The sequence below is a fragment of the Trachypithecus francoisi genome, unplaced genomic scaffold (genome assembly GCF_009764315.1).
Source record: "Trachypithecus francoisi isolate TF-2019V2 unplaced genomic scaffold, Tfra_2.0 Lachesis_group20, whole genome shotgun sequence".
NCBI classification, from domain to species: Eukaryota; Metazoa; Chordata; class Mammalia; order Primates; family Cercopithecidae; genus Trachypithecus; species Trachypithecus francoisi.
The window spans coordinates 67,747,740-67,770,512 of record NW_022681466.1 but is presented as its reverse complement, the minus strand read 5'-3'; the positions used below and the strand labels follow the sequence as shown (position 1 = coordinate 67,770,512).

The 22,773-nt window shown below is 55.8% G+C and overlaps 1 protein-coding gene across 2 annotated transcripts in view; it reads left to right on the top strand.

The window, feature by feature from the left end:
• The first annotated feature begins 12,072 nt into the window (after positions 1-12,072).
• SMTNL2 (smoothelin like 2) overlaps positions 12,073-22,773 on the top strand; it is a 26,205-nt gene continuing 15,504 nt past the window's right edge. Inside the window, exons 1-4 of one of the 2 annotated variants that reach the window (XM_033185021.1) lie at positions 12,073-12,563; positions 20,961-21,048; positions 21,583-21,825; positions 22,651-22,726. In XM_033185021.1, the coding sequence (XP_033040912.1) occupies positions 20,994-21,048; positions 21,583-21,825; positions 22,651-22,726 (374 nt within the window). In that variant the 5' untranslated portion in view covers positions 12,073-12,563; positions 20,961-20,993. Of the gene's footprint in view, positions 12,564-12,976; positions 13,461-20,960; positions 21,049-21,582; positions 21,826-22,650; positions 22,727-22,773 lie in introns of those variants that run through there. The other variant, XM_033185020.1, reaches the window with a different exon arrangement.

Sequence of the window (22,773 nt, the reverse complement as noted above, 5' to 3'; positions counted from 1 at the left end):
GACCTCAGATGATTCACCCACCTCAGCCTCCCAAAGTTCTGTGATTGCAGGCATAACCCACTGTGCTCGGCCTACTACTGAATTTTAAGAGTTCCTTGTGCATGCTGGATACAAGTCCTTTATCAGATAAATTATTATTTTTTAAATTTATTTTTAAAATTTATTTATTTTTAGCAACCCTGTTAACTGAATAAACAAATTTTCCGTGTATGTTTTCTCTCAATCTGCGGTTTGCCTTTTCATTTTCTTAAAAGCATCTTTAAAGGTCAGAACTTTAAAATTTTGGTAACGTTCTATTTATCATTTTGCTTTTGTTTCCCATTGAAGGAATCTTTGCCTAACTCAAGATCACAAAGATTTTGTCCTATGTTTTATTCTAGAAGTATTACGGTTTTAGCTCTTATATTTAGGTCTATGATTTATTTCAAATTCATTTTAGGGTATGGAGTCTCACTCTGTCGCCCAGGCTGGAGTGCAGTGGCCGGATCTCAGCTCACTGCAAGCTCCGCCTCCTGGGTTTACGCCATTCTCCTGCCTCAGCCTCCCGAGTAGCTGGGACTACAGGCGCCCGCCATCTCGCCCGGCTAGTTTTTTGTATTTTTTTTTTTTTTAGTAGAGACGGGGTTTCACCGTGTTAGCCAGGATGGTCTCGATCTCCTGACCTCATGATCTGCCCGTCTCGGCCTCCCAAAGTGCTGAGATTACAGGCTTGAGCCACCGTGCCCGGCAAGGTCAAGGTTTTTTAAATTTAATTTTGGCATACAGGTAATCTAATTATTCTGGCACTATTTATATGAAATACTATCCTTTTTCCCACTGAGTTACCATTGGATAAAATCAGCTGACTGTTTGTGAGCCTATTTCTGGACTCTGTTCTGTTCCATTGATATCCCTGTTTATCCTTCCAGTGAGAGAACACTATCTGCTTTATAATACATCTCAAAATTCAATAGTTTTGTCCTCCAATGTGTTTCTTTTTTTCTTTCTGCTTTTTTTTTTTTTTTTTTTAGACAGAGTCTTGCTCTGTCACCCAGTCTGGAGTGTAGTGCCACAATCTCAGCTCACTGCAACCTCCACCTCCTGGGTTCAAGCAATTCTCCTGTCTCAGCCTCCCAAGGAGCAGGGATTACAGGCACCTGCCACCATGACTGGCTAACTTTTTGTATTTTTAGTATAGATGGGGTTTCACCACATTGGCCAGGCTTGTCTTGAACTCCTGACCTCCAGACCTCAAGCGATCCACCCTCCTCGGCCTCCCAAAGTGCTGGGATTACGGGTATAAACCAACACGCCTGGCCCATATTTCTTATTTAAAAAAATTTTTAGGTAAATTTTAGCATTAACTAGTCTGTTTTTAAGAATGAATGCCTACAGAAATTTTGATTGGGATAGTGATACTCTATAGATAAATTTGAGGAGAATTGGCAATGTTGAGTCTTAAGGTCCATGAATATGGTGTATCTCCCCATTTCTTTAGGTCTTCTTTAATTTATCTCAGCAGTATTTTGCAGTCTTCCTGCTCCCTTTCTCTTTTCCTCATATCAGGACCACCCATAAATTTTTTTTTTTTTAATTTTTTTTTTGAGACGGAGTCTCGCTCTGTCACCCAAGCTGGAGTGCTGTGGCCGGATCTCAGCTCACTGCAAGCTCCGCCTCCCGGGTTCACACCATTCTCCTGCCTCAGCCTCCCGAGTAGCTGGGACTACAGGCGCCGCCACCTCGCCCGGCTAGTTTTTTGTATTTTTTAGTAGAGACAGGGTTTCACCGTGTTAGCCAGGATGGTCTCGATCTCCTGACCTCGTGATCCGCCTGTCTCGGCCTCCCAAAGTGCTGGGATTACAGGCTTGAGCCACCGCGCCCGGCCTTTTTTTTTTAGTCTTGCTCTGTTGCATAGGCTGGAATGCTGTGGCATGATCTCAGCTTACTGCAACCTCCACCTCGCCTCCTGGGTTCAAGTGATTCTCCCACCTCAGCCTCCCAAGTAGCTGGGATTGCAAGTGTGTGCCACTGTGCCCAGCTAATTTTTGTATTTTTAGTACAGATGGGGTTTCACCATGTTAGCCAGGTTGGTCTTGAACTCCTGACCTCCAGTGATCCACCTGCCTCAGCCTCCCAAAGTGTTGGGATTACAGGTGTGAGTCACTGCACCGGGCCCATATTTTCTATCTTTTAGTGCTGGATTATGTTTTCCCCCATCTGCATTTGATCAGATATTCAACCTGCCTTTTAAGGTTTAATTTTACTGTAATTTTAATTCTCTAGATTTCTAATGGAATCTTTGTCATTTGTCCTATTCTTATTTCATGACTACCTTTTTTAAAGCAGTTTATTTATTTATTATGTATTTATTTATTATTATATGTTAAGTTCTAGGGTACATGTGCACAGCGTGCAGGTTTGTTACATATGTATACATGTGCCATGTTGGTGAGCTGCACCCGTTAACTCGTCACTTACATTAGGTATATCTCCTAATACTATCCCTCCCCTCTGCCCCCACCCCACAATAGGCGCTGGTGTGTGATGTTCCCCACCCTGTGTCCAAGTGATCTCATTGTTCAATTCCCACCTACGAGTGAGCCTGACTTCCTTTTCTTATTTCATGGTTGCTGCACCCTTTTTATTTCTCTGAGGACTTTAAAGATACTTTCTTAAGGCCAGGCGTGTTGACTCATGCCTGTAAACCTAGCATTTTGAGAGGCCATGGCGGGTGGATCACTTGAGGTCCGGAGTTTGAGACCAACCTGACCAACATGGTGAAACCCCACCTCTACTAAAAATACAAAAATTAGTCAGGTGTGGTGGCACACACCTTTAGTCCCAGCTGCTTGGGAGGCTGAGGCAGGAGAATCACTTAAATCTGGGAGGCAGAGGTTGCAGTGAGCTGAGATCTTGCCATTGCACTCCAGCAGCAATAAGAATGAAACCTCATCTCAAACTAAAATAAAATGTAAAAAAAGATACTTTCTTTAAAGTGGTTTTAAGGAAGCTCTAAAACCATTTTCTCAGTGATCAGTTCCCCTGTTTGCTGAGTTTGTTTGCTTTCATGAGGTTGGTCTTCCTTAGTGCTCTCAGGTTGTGAGGTTATCTGGAGAATCTGTAAAAACCAAGGCCATCTGTTAGTGGCCTCAGCTTGGTTGATATTGGGCTGGGCTCCAGACAGAGGTTTCCTCAGAAATGTCTGCTGTGGGTCTCCACTTCATGTGAGTGATGCATTTCTGGGAAAGTCCCTGGGAGCTTGGTGGCTCTGCTGAGCCACAGGCACGTGGCTTGGTCTTTGCCATGACCTTGGAGAGGAGGTGTAGCCACTCTGGCTGATGCTCACTAACTGGCAGCGTGGGTCCCAGTGCCAGCCAGGCTCAGGACCCAGTCCTGCTGGGCATCTACACCGTGGCCCATCCCCTCCAACTTCAGCCCCTGCTGTCGTCCCCGCCCCCAGAGACTGCCAGTCTCCCCTGCTGGCTCCTGTCTCCTTTCTCTTAAGGAGAAGTCTCCATTTTTGGTTTACAAAACTGTCTATCTTTTGTTATCGATCATGTTTGTGTCATTAGGAGAAGTCTCCATTTTTGGTCTACAAAACTGTCTTTTGTTATTGATCGTGTTTGTGTCATTATTAACTTTTTAAGAGATCACGTGTCTATATGTTTGAAGCAGAAGGAAATGGTTTCCACAATCTCAATCAGAAGCATTGTGACTTATCTACGTGTGTGATACAGCTGCTGTTAACTAAATTTTGTTCCACAAGCAGATCTGCAGAAATGCACATACCCTAGAGCTGTGTGTTATTCTTCAGCTTGCATAACAACGACTCACATCAAGCCTGTTTGGACCTGTTGGTGACCAAGATCCAGCTCAGCCTGGGGCAACAGGACAAAGGTGAAAGCAACCTCTAGTTTTTATTAAAAGTCCATTTTAAACATATATGCATATTCATTAATTTTCATGTGTGTGTGTGTGTGTGTGTGATCACTATGTATCAGACATAAGGGCCTTTGTAAGGGACTTACAAACATGAACTGATTTATGATGCCCATTTTACAGATAAGGAAACTGAGGCCCAAAGAGTGGTGAGCCGTGACTGGGATCCAGAGTCCTGAGGATCTTTCTGCTGTGTGTGCTCAAGCGTGCCCTCGTGCCTTAGCTTGCACACAAGGGTGGGGGGCATGAAGTCCATGCTCCCTCTGACAGTGGCGTGCTTTTCCACAGCCAAGAGTGGAAGGGGAAAGGACCGGAGAGTGGCAGACTCAGGGCCTTGCTTGGGGACACCAGCCCTCTGACCCAGACATGCTCTGCCCACTCGCCCCCTGCCTGCTCACTAGACTCAGACGCAAGAGTCTGAGACTGCCAAGGAGGCCTGGCTGCAGCAGGGGCAATGGGGTCTCTCTCCCACTCTCTCCCATCCCCAGCCCACCATCAGGAGCGATCTGTTCCCTGCAGGCTGTAGGGACCAGGGCCTGGAGAGGAGGGAGATACGTGAAGACAGCTACCTCCTTAGAGGAGAGGGCTACCATGCCACCTCACTGCAGTTCTTTATGTCTAGAGACATAGCAAGATAGAGAGAGAGAACAAGGGATACAGGACCCAGGAGAGAACAAATACTTCAGAGGAATACAGAAATACAGGCTGGGCGTGGTGGCTCAGGCCTGTAATCCCAGCAGTTTGGGAAGCTGAGGTGGGTGGATCACTTGAGGTCAGAAGTTCGAGACCAGCCTGGCCAACATGGCGAAACTCATCTCTACAAAAAACACACAGAAAGAAGAGAGAAAAGAAGAGAAGAGAAAAGAAAAAGAAAGAAAAATTAGCCAGGTGGGATGGTGGGCACTTGTAGTCCCAAAGCTACTCAGGAGGCTGATTCAGGAGAACTGCTTGAACCCGGGAGGCGGAGGTTGCAGCGAGCAGAGATTTTGCCACTACACTCCAGCCCGGGCGACAGAGCGAGACTCTGTCTCCAAAAAAAATAAAAATAAAGAAAGTGAAAAAAGAAATACAGAGAGCCAAGACAGAGAGGCGGAAAGACAGAGAAACAGAGACTGGGAGGTGGAGGAAGTACCTGGACAGCATCTGAAAGTGAGGTTTCAGGAGGTGGGGTTGGGGTGAGTCAACGTTGGTACAGGAGGTGGCAGGAGGTGGCCGTGCAGGGAACGAGTCCCGGGCCATGGGGGATTAGAGCTCTGGGGAGTCCACGTCAAAAAGACCTGGAGCCAGGGGTTCCTCCCACTACCCGTGCGGCCCTGTATTGGCTGGGGCTGGGCTGGGGCTGGAGTAAGCATGCATATTGTATCCAGTCCCTCCTGGCTGCTGGCCTGGTGTCCCTGGATCTGGGGACAGGCGCCCGGCCTCACGGTGCCCTCCTCCTGCATGGGCCAGTTGGCTCCACCCTCCCGGTGCCAGTGTCAGGTTCTAGGCTGTTCCCTGGGGGAACTTTGATCTGGAAAGAATGAGGGTGACCGATCTGGCTGCTGCCCACGGCTGAGCCGTGTCACCGAGACCTGGCCTGAGCTGCCCCTGCCGCCTTCCCGCCCACTGGGACACCACGCGGTTACCCTGGGCTCAGGAGACACAAACGGGGTCTTTCCTGCTTCCCTTCCCTCCCTTCTTCTCTTCGTCATTCATTGTTTATTCAGTAGTTCACTCATTCACTCCTTCATCAAGCATTGGCTGATGCAGTGCGGGTGAGTGATGGGGACAGACGGACAAGGAGGTGGGTCCTGCCCTTTAGGGAGCCCCTCGCCTGATGGGGGGCAGGTGGTCCACACAGACACACGCTAAGCAGAGACCACTGCTTGAGAAACACAAGCTCTGTTTTGGAGGAGGAAGACGGGGAGTGCGAGGACGGATGTGTCCTCCTGGACACCATGCGGGGTTAGTGGAGGTAAAGAGGTAAGGACAGGCTTTATCAGGGAGGGCTTCCCAGAGGAGGGAGTGGTTAAGCTGGACCCTGATCTGGAGAATGAGCAGGAATGTGTTCATTTGAGAAGTACAAGGCCAGGCACAATCACAGAAGTGCGAAAGAGTTTTGTGTTTGTGCGTTTGTGGGCGGCAGCGGCTGAGAAAGGGGGATTGGAGAGGTGGGTGGGGGGCTGGTTAGGAAGGGCCTTGAATGGCCCCTTCAGGCATTACCCTGTTGGCGAGGGGACCCATGAGTCAGGGTTAGGGGTCCTAGCTGGAACAGATTATCAAATCAAGATAGAGCTGGGGGCTATAGGGGAAGCGGCAGCTTGATGGCACCTCCAGGCCTTGCCGAGGAGGGGTTGGTGCCTCCGAGACCTCCCCTGCCAGCCCCAGCCCCAGTTAGTCTCCACAATGCTTTTGAGGAAGCCCAGCTGGTCTGTGGGCTGCAGTGGCTCCAGTGGGCTCCAGGCCCAGGGCTCAGCCCAGCCCCCTGCCTTGGCCTGGCCTCCCCACCCCCACTGCCCACTGTGACTGACGCAGCCTTTTGCTGAGCTGAAAGCGGACACTGCCTGGCCTGTGAGGCCCCTGGGGAAGGCCCAGGGAGCAGAGCCCTGGAGCTCGGGCTCCTCTTGTCCTGAAGGCTGCTGAGCCAGGGCCTATAAATAACCCCTCTCCCGGCCCTGTCTCTGGGAAGGGGGAGGGGAGGCAGGCCCAGGCCAGACTGAAGGCACCAGGTCTTTTGGTGGGAAGCTGTGGAGGGGGTGAGGGAAGAAGGGGACAGGGCCCACGGTTGGAGGCCCAGTTCTGTCCCCGGACAATGACTGCTTGTCCCTGGAGTCTCGGGGTCCTCTGGCCTGGAGCAGCCAAGCTCCACAGGGAAAGAGTGCGTGCAGGGACTGTTGTTGTAAGAGGAGCAGCCAGTCCTCCTTCCTCCCATCTCTGGGTGGGTTTCCGGAGGTCCAAGAGTCCGGATATGAGCTCGGAGGGCCACCCAGGCTGGGCCTGGCCTGCCCCAGGAACCCCTTCTTCAATTCCCAATGGCCCGGGACAAACGTGTCCCTGCTTGCCTGAGACCTTAATCATGTGCCTGTTCTTCCTGGACTCAGTCTCCCCTCCTGGCTCTGCAGTTTTCGGGGTAGGGGTAGGGAGCTGAGTGAGTCAGTGTAGAGCCCTCTCCAGGCCGTGGGGCCAGGGCTTAGGGGCTGGGACCCAAGGGGGAGGATCCTGGAAATGGAAAATCTGAGCCCGACAGCCTTATCTGGGCTGGAAGCAGCTGTGTCCACCCCACACCCTGCGCAGCCCCCACCTCTTAGGGGAGGACAGCGGCCCCTCTGTGCAGGAATAGGTGGTGTTTGTTCTCCGGGTAGCCCTGGGCCTCCATGGAGGCCTGTGGGAAATTCTTCCTTACTGGGGTCAGGAGGGCCCAAGGTTGGTGCAGGAGGGCAAGAAACTCTGCTCGCTCTCTTCTTTCCCCACATCACAGCCATCCTGATTTTTTTTTTTTTTTTTTGAGATGGAGTCTGGATCTGTCATCCAGGCTGGAGTGCACTGCAACCTCCACTTCCCCAGTTCAAACGATTCACGTGCCTCAGCCTCCTGAGTAGCTGGGATTGCAGGCACATGCCACCACGCCCAGCTAATTTTTTGCATTTTTAGTAGAGATGGAGTTTCTTTTCTTTCTTTTTTTTTTTTGAGATGGAGTCTTGCTCTGTTGCCCAGGCTGGAGTGCAGTGGCATGATCTCTGCTCACTGCAACCTCTGCTTCCTGGGTTCAAGCTATTTTCCTGTCTTAGCCTCCTGAGTAGCTGGGATTACAGGCACATGCCACCATGCCTGGCTAATTTTTGAATTTTTAGTGGAGACAGGGTTTCAGCATGTTGGCCAAGCTGGTCTCAAGCTCCTGACCTCAGGTGATCCACCTGCCTCGGCCTCCCAAAGTGCTAGGATTACAGGCATGAGCCACCGTGCCCGGCCATACGCTTAGAATTTTAGCAGACCCCACAGCAGCCAGGATCTGCATCTTCTAGAGACCTACTTCTGATTAGAGTGATCCAGAACTGGGGCATATGATATACATGTTCAAACTCATGCTCACACAACATTATACATGCAAACACTTAATACATGGAAGCATGTGTACACATGTGACACATGTACAAGCATGTGGACAGTAAAGGCTGCATAGGACACATCCTGATGTCTACATTGACACATGTACTGGAGGCATACATATGTATGTGTGTATATAAACACATTCCTCACCTACAAGCAAGAGCATTGAAAATCCTCCTGTAAACATGGGTGCTTACAAATGTGCACATACCCCACACACCACCTATCCGTGCCAGTAAGGAGTATAGATGCCTGAACTCCCAGTGCTTCCCTCTACTCAGACACACTCACACATGCACATGCAAGCACCATGCATACCCAGACGCATTCTCAGATACACAGGAAAGAGATGAACATTTAAAAGTACACGTGTGTCTGGCAGAATGTCTGCTGGGACGGAGGGATGACGTTTAAAGGAGGGTTTGGTGGAGCAGAGTTGAAGTTATCCAGAGGGCAGGAGGGTCCCAGGATCAGCCCCTGTGGCTCCGCTTCAGGCAGGCAGAGCTGTGGGACTAGGGCAGAGACCCATGCGTCCCTCTCTTGGGCACTGCCCTGGGACCCAGCTGAAGATAAGACTTGGAGGCTCCAAGACGTGCCCAGCATGGGGCCCCCACTCCTGCACAGCCTTCACCAAGTTTTCTACCTCCCTCTTTATCGCTCTTCTTGGCTCCTAAATCCAGCAACCTGGCAGGAAAAGATAAATCTAAGCCCTGTGTTCCCACCCCTATGGATCTCATAACAAGGCAACAGTTTCCAGGGCAGAGGCTGGATTTCAGGATTTGGGAGGAGGAGGGGGAATGGCGTGTTTGCCAGGGGTGGTGGGGTCCAGTCCCGGAGTGCACGTCTCCTCTGAGGCCTCATTAGCTTGCTCCCTGTGGGTGCCTGCAGCTGCAGACCATGACGAGTCAGAGGGTACGGCAGGATGCACACACCTTTCTGACTGTGACCCTGATGGCCAGGCCGGCTAGCTGCCCCAGCCCTAGAGACCTCCATGGGGGTGTGGCAGGGCCAAGAAGGGCCTGACCCTCCAACCTGAGTCCTTCCTGGTGGAGGGGCTTGGAGGAATCCCCAGTGAGGTGTGCAGCTGCCTTTGACCCAGTGAGGAGGCTGATGTGAGCTTGTAGACAGGCCGAGGAGACCCACAGCTCGCTATCCCACTAACACACCTTCTATGTGACCCATTTTATTTTATTATTTTATTTTATTTTGAGACGGAGTCTCACTCTGTCACCAGGCTGGAGTGCAGTGGCATGATCTCAGCTCACTGCAACCTCTGCCTCCCGGGTTCAAGCAGTTCTCCTGCCTCAGCCTCCTGAGTAGCTGTGACTACAGGCACCTGCCACCATGCCCAGCTAATTTTTATATTTTTAGTAGAAACGGGGTTTTGCCATGTTGGCCAGGCTGGTCTCAAACTCCTGACCTCAGGTGATCCGCCTGCCTCGGCCTCCCAAAAGACGGATCCACACCTGGGATTACAGGTGTGAGCCACTACATCCGGCCTCTGTGACCCATTCTGATGAATGGTACCCCCATAACTCCAAGTCAGAATTTGGGAGCCATCCTTGCCTCTCTTCCCCTTCCCTCATTCTCCATTGTCCATGTATATAGCATCCTATTGGTTCCACTGACTCTCCAATGAGTCCCCTTTTCCCAGAGGACCCAACCACCATGTTTATTGAGCCATTACTAAAGCCAGCGGCCGCCCCAGGTGTGGTGACAGCCTAACGGCTGAAACAGCTCCTGTGATCCAGGGATGGAGTCCAATGTGTGACCACGTGTGTGTGTGTGTGCGCACCATGCATGTGGACCTGGGCTGCAGAGGGCTGGAGGGGTGGCAGCAGGCAGGTGGACAGAGCCCACTCCCACCTCAGGTGGGGGATTCAGCCGTCCCACTCCTTCTGTCCTCTCCCCACGCTATAAGCCCTACTTGTGTCCCCTCAGGATGTGAGGGGTCTGGAGAGCGTGTGAGACCTTCAGGGGAGAGGCTCGGGCAGGCAGAGAAGTGGCAGTCCTCAGCACTGAGGTGGCAAGCACCCCGCAGGTGTGGGGGTGAGTGAGGTCACTCAGGCAGGTGTGCAGGTGACAGGGAGGAGGCCCAGCTCAGAGCCCTGGGGACTACCTCGGTGAAGGGATGAGCAGAAGCACAGTCAGGAAGGTCGCTGGGGAGGGAAAGAGGAGAATCAGGTGAGTGAGGAGGAGGAAGGAGTGGTCCTGGGGGGTCCCGAGGGCCATGGGGGGCACTGGAGACCTCTGAGGAGCAATTTCAGGGGAGTGGGGCCTGTAGCCAATCCGGGGAGCAGGGAGGAGCTGCCCTGACCTTGTGGAACATGACTACTGTCCTGGGAGGTGAGCTGGGACTGGCGTGCAGGAAAGAGGGCATTGCACCTCAGGTCTGGGGGCAGGGCTCGGGTTCCAGTCCTGTCTCCGCATGCCTTGCTGTGTGGCCTTGGACCAGGCCCTGCCCCTCTTAGGGCCTCTGTTTCCCTGTCTCAGGCCCAAAGATGCTAACTTCCCTAACTTTGTGGTTTTGGCCTGGCAAGGATTTGATTTTGTGAGACATTGGCAAGGGCGCTGGGGAAAGCTTGTCCTGCATCCTGCATCCAGCCCAGAGCCAGAGCAGAGCAGGAGGCCGGCGGGCAGCAGTGGGGCAGAGCCAGGAGACTGGAGCGGGAAGGGCAGGCGCCAGGGCCCCCAGGCCTTGGTGGGAGTTTAGCCTCCACTTGCTTGCTGACATCAGGGCTGGTGAATGTGCAGAGAGTTCAGCCAGGTTCACGGGCCCTCACCTCCCTCGCAGCCTGGTACTGGGCAGGAGCAGAGTTGGAGGAGAGTGGGGGAGGGGTCTGCAGGGAAGGCTCACGGGAGCCCCTGGGCCTGGGAGCAGAGCTGCAGCCTCAGTCCATCTGTCATGGAGCCAGGTCGGAGGGTGGTGCTGACCCTCCGTCCCGTCCCCTTCCTGCCCCAGAATCACTCTCTTCCTTGTGCTCCTGGCTCTTCTCTCCTCTCCTAGGTGTATGTCCAGCTACTGACTTGGGGGGTCTGACTGCTGAGAAAAAGGAGCCAAGGAGAACAAGACCAAGGAACAAGGTCTTGTTCCATCTGCCTTCCCAGAACCCACAGTGAACCCCCATCTCTGCCCTTGACAGAGTCCCTCCTTCGGCCCCAGAAACAGCCATGCTCCGTCCCCAAGAAGTTCCTCCTAGATATTCCCATGTGGCTCAGGAGGGGCCAGATAACTAACCTGAGGTTGGAGAGTGTAGATGGATCCCAGGCAGCCAGGCTCTACAATCTGTCACCTCCTCCTCCCTGCCAGGCTTCCCACCCATGGCCCAGCCAGCCTGCCTTCTGGAGGATGGAGAGAAGGCTGGAGACCAACCTGTCCAGTCCCTCTCGAGGCTTCTCCACATGGTCCTTCCTTGGATCTTACAAGGGAAGGGACTGGGCTTCTGTGGCTGAGACCAGGGTTTTTGAACTCCAGGTTCTTGTACTGAGACCTGGAGGGGCTATGAGTGCTATCTGCAGCGAGAGCAGCCGCAGCATCTCTGGAGGCTGCTACTAAAGATTGCACCTGGAGAAAGCATTCGGGGAGCAGTTTGGCTTACCCCGTGCAGATGGCTACTTTAAACGCACACACATGCTCACATATACATGCAGCATGCATGCCTTTTGGCATTTGACTTTTTCATGAAATAATTGCTGGAAGGCTCCTTGGATTAGGTAACCCAGCGTTCCTTCCTGTCCCCTTGGGGCTGGAGGCGGGGGAGGGAATCAGCATTTAGCATCTGTCAGGCTGCTCCAGTTCCTTTGGGGCAATGATGGCCAGTCCAGGAGGGTTTGTGGGCTCCAAACATCCTTGGGAGCTGAACACGATATCAACAAGCCTTTCAGACTTCTCCTTCCTGCAGGTCAGCTGGCTGTGCCTGCCCAGCCTCTGGGCCTCTTTCAGGCAGGCCAGGCTTGGGAAAAAGAAGGCCAATTAGGAAGGGTTTTTTGCACAAAGGAGGATATGTTCCCATTTTTATTTTAAATCAGCTTTATGGTACAGTGAAAACTTAGAGTTAGCTTTGCCCATCATCCCATCGTCCTAAAGCAACACCTGTTTCCCTTCTTCCATTTCTGGTGATGGTTGGGGGTGTGCATTTGGAAGGAGGAACTATCTGGGTTCAGCCATGAAGAGTATTGAGAAGAAATAGGGGTAGGACCCCTGGCCTGCGGGTAGACGCTAGTGACTGAGACTCTCATTGAGGGAGGGGGCGATTAGGGGGCGATTAGTCGCAAAGCCGCCCATTCCAGGATTTGGAGATTCAGCTGTAGCACACCTTTCTTTCCCTGTCTGTCCTTAGCCTCTCCAGGATCTCCTAACGGAGGTCCCTTGGTGGGGCGGGAGCCTCTACCGACCACTAGTGGGAAGGGCACGAAGATCTTGCTATACAGAGTAGGACTGGGAGGGGAGAGCGCATAGTTGCAGAGTCGCGGGGCGGGGGGAGGGGGAGACCTCACCACCTGTCTCCTCCCTGACGTCTTAGAACAGGTGCAAGAAATTCCAGGCGAAGGTCCCACAGGTGAGCGTGTGCCTGCGAGAGAGCCTTGCCCGCTGCGTAGGGAGGGCCCCGCGGGGGAGGGCGGCAGCTCTGGAAGTTGCAGGTGTCCCCAGCAGCGGGAATCTTGGCTCCCGGCAGAATCTGGGCCTTGCGGGTGACAGCTACGAGCGAACGCGTCAGCCCGGGTGTGCTCTCCCGGGTCCACGGGGGACCAGGGCCTTCTTCGGGTGGGCCCGCCGCCCCTCCCGCAGGCCGCACGCCGCTCCTGCGGGGTCACAGGGCTCAGTCAGGAGCCGGGGAGAGGGGAGGCTGGGCGAGCTCTCCCTCCGCACCGTACTGCGGGTCTCCAGGGCTGGGGGGTGTCCCCGAGTCAGCCCCGGCCCCGCCCCCGAGGCCCCGCCCCGCGCCCGCCTCCCCGGCCGCCCCTCGGGCGAAGCCAGCAGCGGACTGCCAGTCGCGGCCATCAGGCTGATCCTCTCCCCGCCCGGCCCGCTCTCGACCCGCGCGCTCCACTGGGCCATGGAGCCGGCCCCCGACGCCCAGGAGGCGCGCACTGTGCGCGAGGCGCTGGGCCGCTACGAGGCGGCGCTGGAGGGAGCGGTGCGCGCGCTGCACGAGGACATGCAGGGGCTGCAGCGCGGCGTGGAGCGGCGGGTGGCAGAGGCGGTGCGCCTGGCCGGCCCCCTGGCGCGCACGGTGGCCGACCTGCAGCGGGACAACCAGCGGCTGCAGGCGCAGCTCGAGCGCCTGACGCGCCAGGTGGATGCGCTGGGCTTGGCCAGCGGGATGTCCCCGGCGCCCGGCACTCCCTGCACGCCCAGCCCCCCGCCCGCGCCCGGGGTTCCAGACCGCGCGCCCCGCCTGGGCAGCGCACGCTTCGCCAGCCACGCCACCTTCTCGCTGTCCGGCCGTGGCCAGGTGAGCCCGGGGGAGCGCGCGCCCTGGCGCCAGGGAGTGGGGCTCCCAGCCGGGTGCTGCCCCTTCGCCCCAACTGCCTGTGTCCGTCCGCGTCTGCGGGGTTGGGTCCTTTACGGGCCGCTCGGACTAGGTGATGGGGTCCTGCCGGCCCTCCGGAGTTGGAGAGGGCGGGAGGAGGACCGCTTAGCCTGTCAGCTGCACCTGTCTTGGTCCCCCTCCCTTTTTTGGAGCTAGACTCTGTTTGCTCAGAGTCCTGTCTCCCTCTCTCCTCTGTCCCATGACACCAAGGGCTTGGGCTCCGAAGTCCGGCCCCTGACTGTTCGGCACTGCCTGGGGCCACGCGGGGCGTGTTGGAATGGTCAACACCCCTGCCTGCCCCCCACCCTCCATTCACGCTCCTGCTCCCCTGCGTTGCCGCTTCACTGAGGCCTGACGGCTCCGGTTATTGATTAACCCAGATTGAAAACTCAGGCCCCTGGATGGGTGGGGAGGGGAGCCGAGGGGGAAGCGATCAGCAGCGGTGTTTGGGAACTCTGCATCGCAGGGGTCAAATCCCTTGCCGTAAGGGAGAGAGGTGGAAACCAGCCTTGAGCCGTGCTAGATTCCTGGGGTCAGTGACTAGCCAGAGGCCCACACCAAGTGGGGATGGGGCGGAGGCCGACGTGGACCAGTCACTACCTTGCGCACGGGCCACCCAGAGCGGTTAGAATGTTTCCATGGTGTGTGCAGTGGCCCTTGGGTGAGATTTTCCATCCTGATCAGACATGTGCTCTGGGATTGGGTTCCCAGGATCTGCGGCTGTGTAGCCTGCACCTGCTCCCTCCTTGGTGCAATCCGTGGAGCACTCAGATTTCCTGCTGTGGGCTGGGCTGGACCTCAGGGGTCCTGGAGGAGAGTATCAGTTCGGGTCTTCCCCCTGGAGGTCCCATCTAGGCTGGGAGATGGTCCCATACCAAGTTTGGGCAGCCAGAGATATTTTGCTCCAAACACAGTAGTTAGTCCCCTCTCGGTGGGTATCCCAGCAAGGCTTTGTGCTGGGGGCCTGGGGCTTGCTGCTACTGGTGCAGATGGGGATGGGGTGGGGGCTATGCACAAAGCCTCAGAAAGGCGGAAAGTACTCACTGGTGAGCGTGCAGCCTCAAGGTATGCGAGTGGAGTGGACAGTGGCAAATGCCCCTAGTGTGCTGAGCAGAGGTGCTGGGCTTTGTCCAGCCTGTAAGAAGTTCTTAAACATGCCCTGGTGGCAGAACCGGGGAGCATCCCAGTGCTCCGTGTGAAGTGTCTGGAAGTGTGGATACACTTAAGTCTGTCTTATGAACATGACACTCTACATGACCATGGTCTAAAATCACCAGTGTGAGCTCACACGTGCCTCATCAACTGTGTCATCGGTTGTTTTTGAGGTTTTATTTGAACATGCATTTGCTGTTTGTCTGCTCATAGGAGCAGCTGTCCAAATTTAAAAAAAAATAATGTCAGAGTCACATATACATGTAGATGTGTGTGTGTATATGTGCATACACACACACAGAGAGAGAAAGAGGATTCTCTCTAGTCGTGATTTTTGTCAATGGAGATTAGCCATTGTTCACTAACACCAAGCTAGTCCTCTTGGTCAGGGGTTGGTGGGCGAAGCTCGGGATGAGAGTCTTCTTTGTGTCTGGCAAGCCTTCTTAGGGGCGGATGGAAGGTGGAGGGTGGCTGAAGATGGGTAACTTAATTGTGATGGTGGCTGGAGATGGGTAACTTAATTGTGATGGTCCAAGGAGAAAGAAAGGGTCTGAGCTGGGCCATGGCCGTGGTGTGTAGCGGGGCTGCCTTGGACAGGGTTTCGGAGGGGGAATGAGCAGATGGGGTAGTCTCAGAGGGGAGTCCTGACTTGGGGGACTGCTGGCGCACTGATCTGGGCGGACATGCTGGGTTCTACCCAGGTCATGCTGAACATGAGGGGACTATGGGAACTCCAGGTGAAGCTGTCCCAGAGCAGGTGGATTCATGGATCTGGTGCCCCAGAGAGCGAGATTAGAGCCTCTCTGGGCAGATTAGATTAGCCTGGAGATTAGAGAGCTCTCTGGGCAGAGGCAAAGAGTCTGAAGGAAATAAAAACCAGACCACGGAACTGCCAGGGAGTGAGGATGACCTGAGAGCCCACTCTCAGCAAACCGGAGAGGGAGCCCTCCTGGAAGAAGAGGCTGAGGTCAGCGAGGACGCATCAGCCTGTTGGGGAGTGAGGATGGAGACCCAGGCACCCAGGGGCGTGAGCAGCAAGGGTAGCTGAGCACTGTGGGTGGAGCATGGCTGCAGTCGCCAGTTGGGTTAGAGGCTCTGCACCCCTTGAGCCCTGGCTCCCAGGGCCTGAGGCAGGTGCCGCCAGGCTGAGCCCAGAAGCACCAATCCCCATCTCGCTTGCTGTCTTCCATCTCGAAAGCATTGTCACAGCCTCTAGGCCAGTGTCCGGCATTGAGAGGAGGGACTGCGTGGAGCCATCCACATGCTCTACCTCATGTGCTGTGACCAACACTACGTGATCAAGAGGTTGGTCACACATAAGGAGCCAGGGCTCAGGGTGAGACTGGAGTGTGGACCACGGACACAGAGTCACAGCTGCACGCCAGGCTGCTGGGTCTGACCTCTCAGACTTTGTGTCTGTGTAGTGGGGGTCTGGGTGGGGCAGTCTCAACCCATTCACATGAGCCAGGGATGGCTGCACTACCTGGCATTGTAGAGGTTGGAGTCATGCCGTTCCTCTGTAACAAATGATGACATTTACAGACTGAGTTGCTTTCAAACTGGGGACTGAAGGATTGGAGGTAGATTGTCTCCAGTACATAAATGCGCCCTGAACTCAGTGTAGGAAGGCTTGATCAAGTAATCCTGTCTGGCTAGGAGCAGGGAGCCAGGAGTCAGCTTGGGGCCTGGGGTGGATGGTGGCAGCCTGAGGCCAGGCCCAGGCCCCAGCAGGTTGGGCCAGAGTTGTGGCCTGGAAATGTCATCCTCAGCTGAGCTGGAGCCACTGGGTCCCCGTGCCCCAGGCAGCGGAGGCCCCAGGAACAGCTGCCAGGAGCCCCGTGTCAGAGGCCCGACCATGAAAGAAACCAGACTCGCCTTATCTGCCTTCCTTTCCCAGACACACTGTGCGATAAGAGGGGTAAATCCTTTAGGGAGAAGTTTGAATCAAGTCCTCTCAAACGGTGGCGTGAGTGGAGGAGGGCCGGGTCAGCAGTGTGAATTGTGTCAGGATGGGGCTTTGGTCCTGCGTGAGCCTCGTCCCCATGGATGGGCCCGTGCAGGTCAGGCAGCCCCCAGAAGTTCTGAAATAGTCTTCCTTCCCCCACAAAAATGTCTAAAAGCTTTTCCAATAAGAAGGTCCCTGAAATCAGACTTAGCTCATCAACCTTCTGCCTTTCCCGTAAGTCTCCCAGGCCTGGGCTCCCTCACGGGGAACCTCCCCCTTCTCAAAACAAAGCCGAGGTGGGGAATCTTGGGCGGAGGTACCAGGCCAGCTCAACAGGACTTGTCCCCAGCCTCAGGGCTCTCCAGCGATTTCTACCCCGGTCCCAGCGTACAGAGGCCCCTCCCTGGTTTCCTTCCGCAGGACCGCGGCAGGCTGCCCCCACCAAAGGACAGCAGTAGCCCACCGGGGACTCTGCAGGAACAGCTCGTTCCAGCCCAGCCCTTTGGTTGAAGAGCTCTGAGTTCTGTGAAGGTCCCCCGGGGGGTGACCACAGTCCCCCGACTTTTCCTCACCCTCATTGGCTAAGACAGATCCCGCGGGGCCGGGGCTGCTACTGACCCAGGTCCTAGAAGACAAGTTTGCCCTGAGTTGTCCTCTCTGGCCCCTAGAAGGCCAGAGCGCTTTGTGGACAGAGCCCTGGATTGGGTTAGGAGACCTGAACCCCATACTTTGGCTCTGCCACTACCTTTAGCCATGGTGTGGGTTTAGGGGCTCCCCCTGCCACCCCCGCCTCGCCTTGGCTTGCTTTCCCCGTCTGTGTGATGACGGGCTGGAGGGTGGTCTCAGAATAGCCCCTTGCCCCTTGACCTAAGGCATGGGCAGAGCCCTCTCCCCAGGTGAGGAATGCTTCGAGTCTCGGGGCAGGGGAGCTTGGGAGTCCGGGCTCAGCCCCACACCCCAGCCTGCATTAGCCCAGCCACTTTCCCTCCTCCCTTTGCCGGAGAACCTTTATCGGGGATCTAACCAGCAGAGAAATTACTTCCCGGTCTGGTATAGCGCCTGGTCCCCTGGGGCATCGTGGGGGTTGTTGAGGGGGCTGCAACGTGCAGGGGCAGGCATCTGTGGAGGCCCCCCCCACCCCCATAGAGATACATATTTCCTGGGAAAATAGTTTCACCCTCAGTCTTTCCCCCTCAGGGCCCTGCCTGGACCTGTGGAACCTGTCAGACGGGAGCAGAGTGTGTGGGGAAGCATGGAGACCCCAGAGCCTGGTGACTTTGGGGGCCGGGGTTCCAGCTGGACTGGATGGTTCTCCTCCCTCTGCCGACATGGTCCACATGGCCACAGCGGCCACAGCGTGGCTCTAGGGGCACCCACTCTGCCCTGCATGCTGGGCGACGCCCCGTGCTTTTCTTGCGTTCCTGAGAACGGGCCTGGGCTCTCCTCCTCCCACTCTTGAATCAAGAGCTGAGGGATCACCTCCTCTCCAAGGCTGGCTCTTCCCAGGCTCTGGGTCCTGTCTGCTCTGAGCTCCCCAGTGACCCCACCCTGCAGATGGTCCCCTCACCTTTCTCAACCTATAAATGTGGTCTTGCCTCTTCCTTCTGGAAAAACCCCTCAGACCCCTTCCCCTGGCCCCGCTCAGGGCTAAAGTTACTGTGCTGTCTTCATTTCTCTGGGACCTCTCCCCTAGGCCATCTCCTGTCCCCTGCCCCCCGTCCCCCGCCCCATGCTTCTGATCACCCATGACCTCTTCTTTTGCTGAACCTAATGGATGCCTGGTTGGATTTCCTCTTCACCTTTTCCTCGACCCCAGGTTGCCTTTGGACGCACCTGGCTTCTTTTTTTTTTTTTTTTTGAGCCAGAGTCTCCCTCTGTTGCCCAGCCTGGAGTGCAGTGGTGCAATCTTGGCTCACTGCAACCTCCATCTCCTGGGTTTAAGCGATTCCCACCGGGCGCGGTGGCTCACGCCTGTAATCCCAGCTCTCAGGGAGGCAGAGGTGGGAGGATAGCTTGAGCCCAGGAGTTCGAGACCTGCCTGGGTAATACAGCGAGACCCCGTTCTCCACAAAAAGGAAAAAAAAAAAAAAGACAAAAAAAAAAAAATAAGCGATTCTCGTGCTTCAGCCTCCCTAGTAGCTGGGACTACAGGCACCCACCACCATGCCCAGCTAATTTTTGTATTTTTAGTAGAGATGGGGTTTCACCACGTTGGTCAGGCTGGTCTTGAACTTGTGTCCTCAGGTGATCCACCCACCTTGGCCTCCCAAAGTGCTGGGATTCCAGGCGTGAGCCGCCGCGCCCGGCCCTGTGGCTGGCTTCTTGATTCCCTTCCTTCCTGGCCTTGGTTTTCTCACCATTCTTCAGGGGCTCCTCCTACCTGTCTGGCTGCTCCTCATCCTCCGCAGACTGCTCTTTTGCTTCCTGAAATGTGGGGGCCTCATCCCAGGGGCCCCAAGCTGCTCTTCCTCTGCTGGGCTTCCAGGAGCCCAGTGGATGCCCTGACTCCTGTTTTTCCATGCTCATCCTTCTTTTCTCTTAAACTCCAGACTCAAAAATCCAGCTACCTCCTCAGCTCCCTGATGCTCCAGGTGCCCCAGGCACTAAACATGTCCCAACGGAAACCCTCATTTACCCCCTAACCCTGTCCTGACCCACCACGCCTGGACTTGGGAGAGGCTTGGCACCCTTCCTCTCCCACGTCCACCCAGTCTCCCGGCCGGATCCCTTTTCCCCCAAAGCTCTGAGTCCTTCTTGCCTGTGGCCCTCCCAGTGCCCCATCTCCCTTCCCCAGGTTCCTGCCCAGGACTGGTGAAGTGTCTTGCCGTCTGGTCTCCACTCTCTGGCATCCCCTAAAGGGTGTTCCTGAAACACAGAGCTGAGGACCTTGCGCTCCTTCTTGTCTAAGGCGCCAAGTACCCAGGGTAGGCAGCTTGGGCGGCATGGCACTTCTCCATCTGCCTGAGTCCTGGACGGGCGTGATCAGGATACCTGTGCTTTCGATGTCTCTCTGCAAAAGCAGACACTAATCACTCTGCTGGCCATGCCCTCCCTTGCTTATCCACTGGGCTCACTCTGGATGTGGCTTAGGCACCCCTGCCTCTGAGAAGCCCTCCTTGCCCCACTGGGTCAGATGAACCCTGCGTGAGGCATCCTTATTCTGGCACGGCCCCCTGTGTTCACCAGCCTGGCTCCCCTACCAGACTGATTCCCCCTCGCAGGGTGGCACCTCCCGCATTGGTTGCAAAGGGAGCTGAGCCATCTGGGTCCAGGGAGGCATCATTATTGCCTGGGAACCTGTAGACCAGGAGGCATCTGGGAGAGGCACAGCCGACCTCTCAAGCCGCTCGTCCTGGGCTCATGGTGGCGCCCCCACCAGCCCCACAGACACTCTCAGCCCTTCACACGCCCTCACTGGGAGGAGGGCAGGACCAAGGTTGAGGACTTCTCCCCTGGCCACACGTCCCAGCTGTTTTTTGCTGTATCAGTGTGGCCAGGGCACATGCCCTCTCAGAGTCCTCAGGTCCCATCTGTCAAATGGCTCTGGCAGCACCTACCCGGGAGGACAGTTGCTCTAAGCAGTGTGCCCAGAAAAAGGGCTGGATGTTTGGTAGATGCCACGTGGCACTTGCCTGGCCTGGTCCCGTTTCTCAAACAGGGAAACTGAGACCCCGAGGGGAACTGATGTGGCCCAGGTCACATGGATAGGTGGCAGCACAGCCTGGATCCCAGGCTCCCCAGTGGCTCTTGGCCTTGGCTGTCTTGTCTGTCTCTACCTGCCCCACCCACTACTACCGCCCAGCTGGGATGGATGAGTCGCACGGAGCTGGTCAGGGCTTTGCACTCTGCACAGCCGGGTGAATCTTGTGTCCTTGCCTCCCAGGCAAAGGCCTCAGCGTGATCGGGGCTCTGTGGCGCATTGTTGGCCCCGAAGGACCTGGTGCCACTGGTTCCTGCTGCCCCTGCATGGGCAACCAGGCTGGCCTGGCCCTGCGGAGAGGGGCGGGGGGCCAGGCACTCCTGACCCCACCATCTAGGCCAGCCTGGGGGAAAGGGTGAGGTGACCTAACGTCATTGGAACCCTGAATCTTGACTTCTGTCTTCAGCTTTCTGGGACTCTGGGAGGAGCCCGATGGAGACGTTTCCCTCCCAGGGTCTCAGGGGCTCAGCAGTTAGAGTGGGGCCATCCCAGCTTCTGCTGTGTGGCTTGGCCCATCATTTGCTCCCTGGGGGCTGTTTTCTCTCAACATGATTGGTGTTTTGCCAGAACAGGAGGGGGTCTGGCCCTAGCTGATGGGTTCTCGGTGATGTTTGTGTCTCTGTAGAGTTTGGATCATGACGAGGCCAGCGAGTCGGAGATGAGAAAGACCTCAAGCTCATGCATCATGGAAAATGGGCACCAGCCGGGGGCAGGTAGGGGTAGGGCTGTGGGCAGAGGAGGGGTGGCTGGGTAGGTTTGGGGGTTAAGTAAGGCCCTGGTCAGGTATCTTCTGTGCCAGGCCAGCCCTTGGCCTGAGTTGGGACGCACTCTATCCTGAACCCCAGCAGGGAGAGAGGCTGCCGGGAGAGCAGTGTCATTCAGTAGAACCTGAATGTGACACACAGAGGGAAGTTGGGAGATCTCAGGAGGTAGTGAGCTCTCCCGTGTCTCCAGGAAAGCAAGTAGAGGCTGAGGAACTTTTCTAAGCACTGAGTAGGGTAGAGAGTGGGCTGATGAGCCAACTAGTATTTATTAAGCTGGCCATGAGGGGAAGCTGGGAAAAATCAACTCTGGTTGGAGCAGTAAGATATCCCTGAAACGGGAGGTCAGGGAGGCTGGAGCAGTCAGGGAGGCCTTCCTACAGGAGGTGGGAGGAGGGTCCAGGGAGGCTAGAGCCTTTCTGGGAGGTCTCAGAACTCCGTGGCTGCCACGGCTGACCACCCACCCATACTGGTCACATGTTACAGGTCCAGGCGACGGATCCCCCGAGGTCGCCCAAACCTTCTCGGCACCAGATCCCCCCAGGCCTCGCCCTGTGAGCCTCTCCTTGCGGCTGCCCCACCAGCCAGTCACGGCCGTCACCCGAGTCTCTGACAGGTTCTCTGGGGAGACTTCAGCAGCGGCTCTGTCACCTACGTCTGCTGCCACCCTCGGGGGCCTCAACCCAAGCCCCAGCGAGGCCACCATGCCCTGGACTCCCAGTCCTGGCGGTATGAGCAGGACAGCATGGCCTTGGGGCAGACCTCCCCTTGGGATGGGAGAGGGAGGGCCGGGGCTAGGGAGGGGGAGTCGGTGGGTGACTTGGAAAACGAGGAGCCAAGCCCAGCCCTGCCTCTGCCTGCCATGTCTGCCCCTTCCTTTAGCCCATCCTCCTGGGCTCCTGCCCAGAGAGGCTGTGAAATAGCATTCTGGTGCTATTTGCCAGAAAGTCACAATTCTCCTTTTATTATTAAAGAAAAAAAAAGCCAAGCCCGCTACCCTACCCCTACCCCCAATCACAGTCCCGCTGGCTGGGGCGGGAGGCCTGCCCTACAGGGAAGGCCCCGCTCACCTGCCCCTGCCCGCAGCCCTACCCCCTGGTGGGGTGACCATGGCTTTTATTACAGGTGGAGGCCACAGTTGGAAGGTGGTCTCTTGCCCTGCAGGTTGGGCACCGTCCCCTCCCTCCCTCAAGGCCCCAGGCCCAACTTGGGCCTGTGGCCAGGCCTCCATGACATGTCCTGGGGGAAGCCGTGTGGGCCTCTATAGGGAGGGTTTGGGAGCAGTGTTCGCTGGATACACGGCTCGGGCCCTGAGCTCTGTGCTCTCAAGAGCAGGACAGTTGAAAAGACCTCTTTGATGTTGTTGCTGTGTGTGCCCATCCTCCTTTCTCCTCCACTGTCCACTGGGGCAGGGCCGGCTTAGCCCAGAGGGTTAGCTCATTCTTGCCGTGATGCCGGGAAAATGAGGCAGAGCCGGATCAGAGGAAGGGAGGCTGTGGCGCCCCCTGCCTGGGGTCAGGGTTTGTTACTTCTCTCCCTCTCTCTGTTCCGCAGAGAATAATTCCTCCTTCGCGCGGTCTGTGTCAAGCTCTGGCTACGGGGCAGTGACAGCAAGCAAACACAGCAACAGGTGAGCCAGGGCCCGTGTTCTGTGGGGTCGCTGCACCCAGGTGTCTT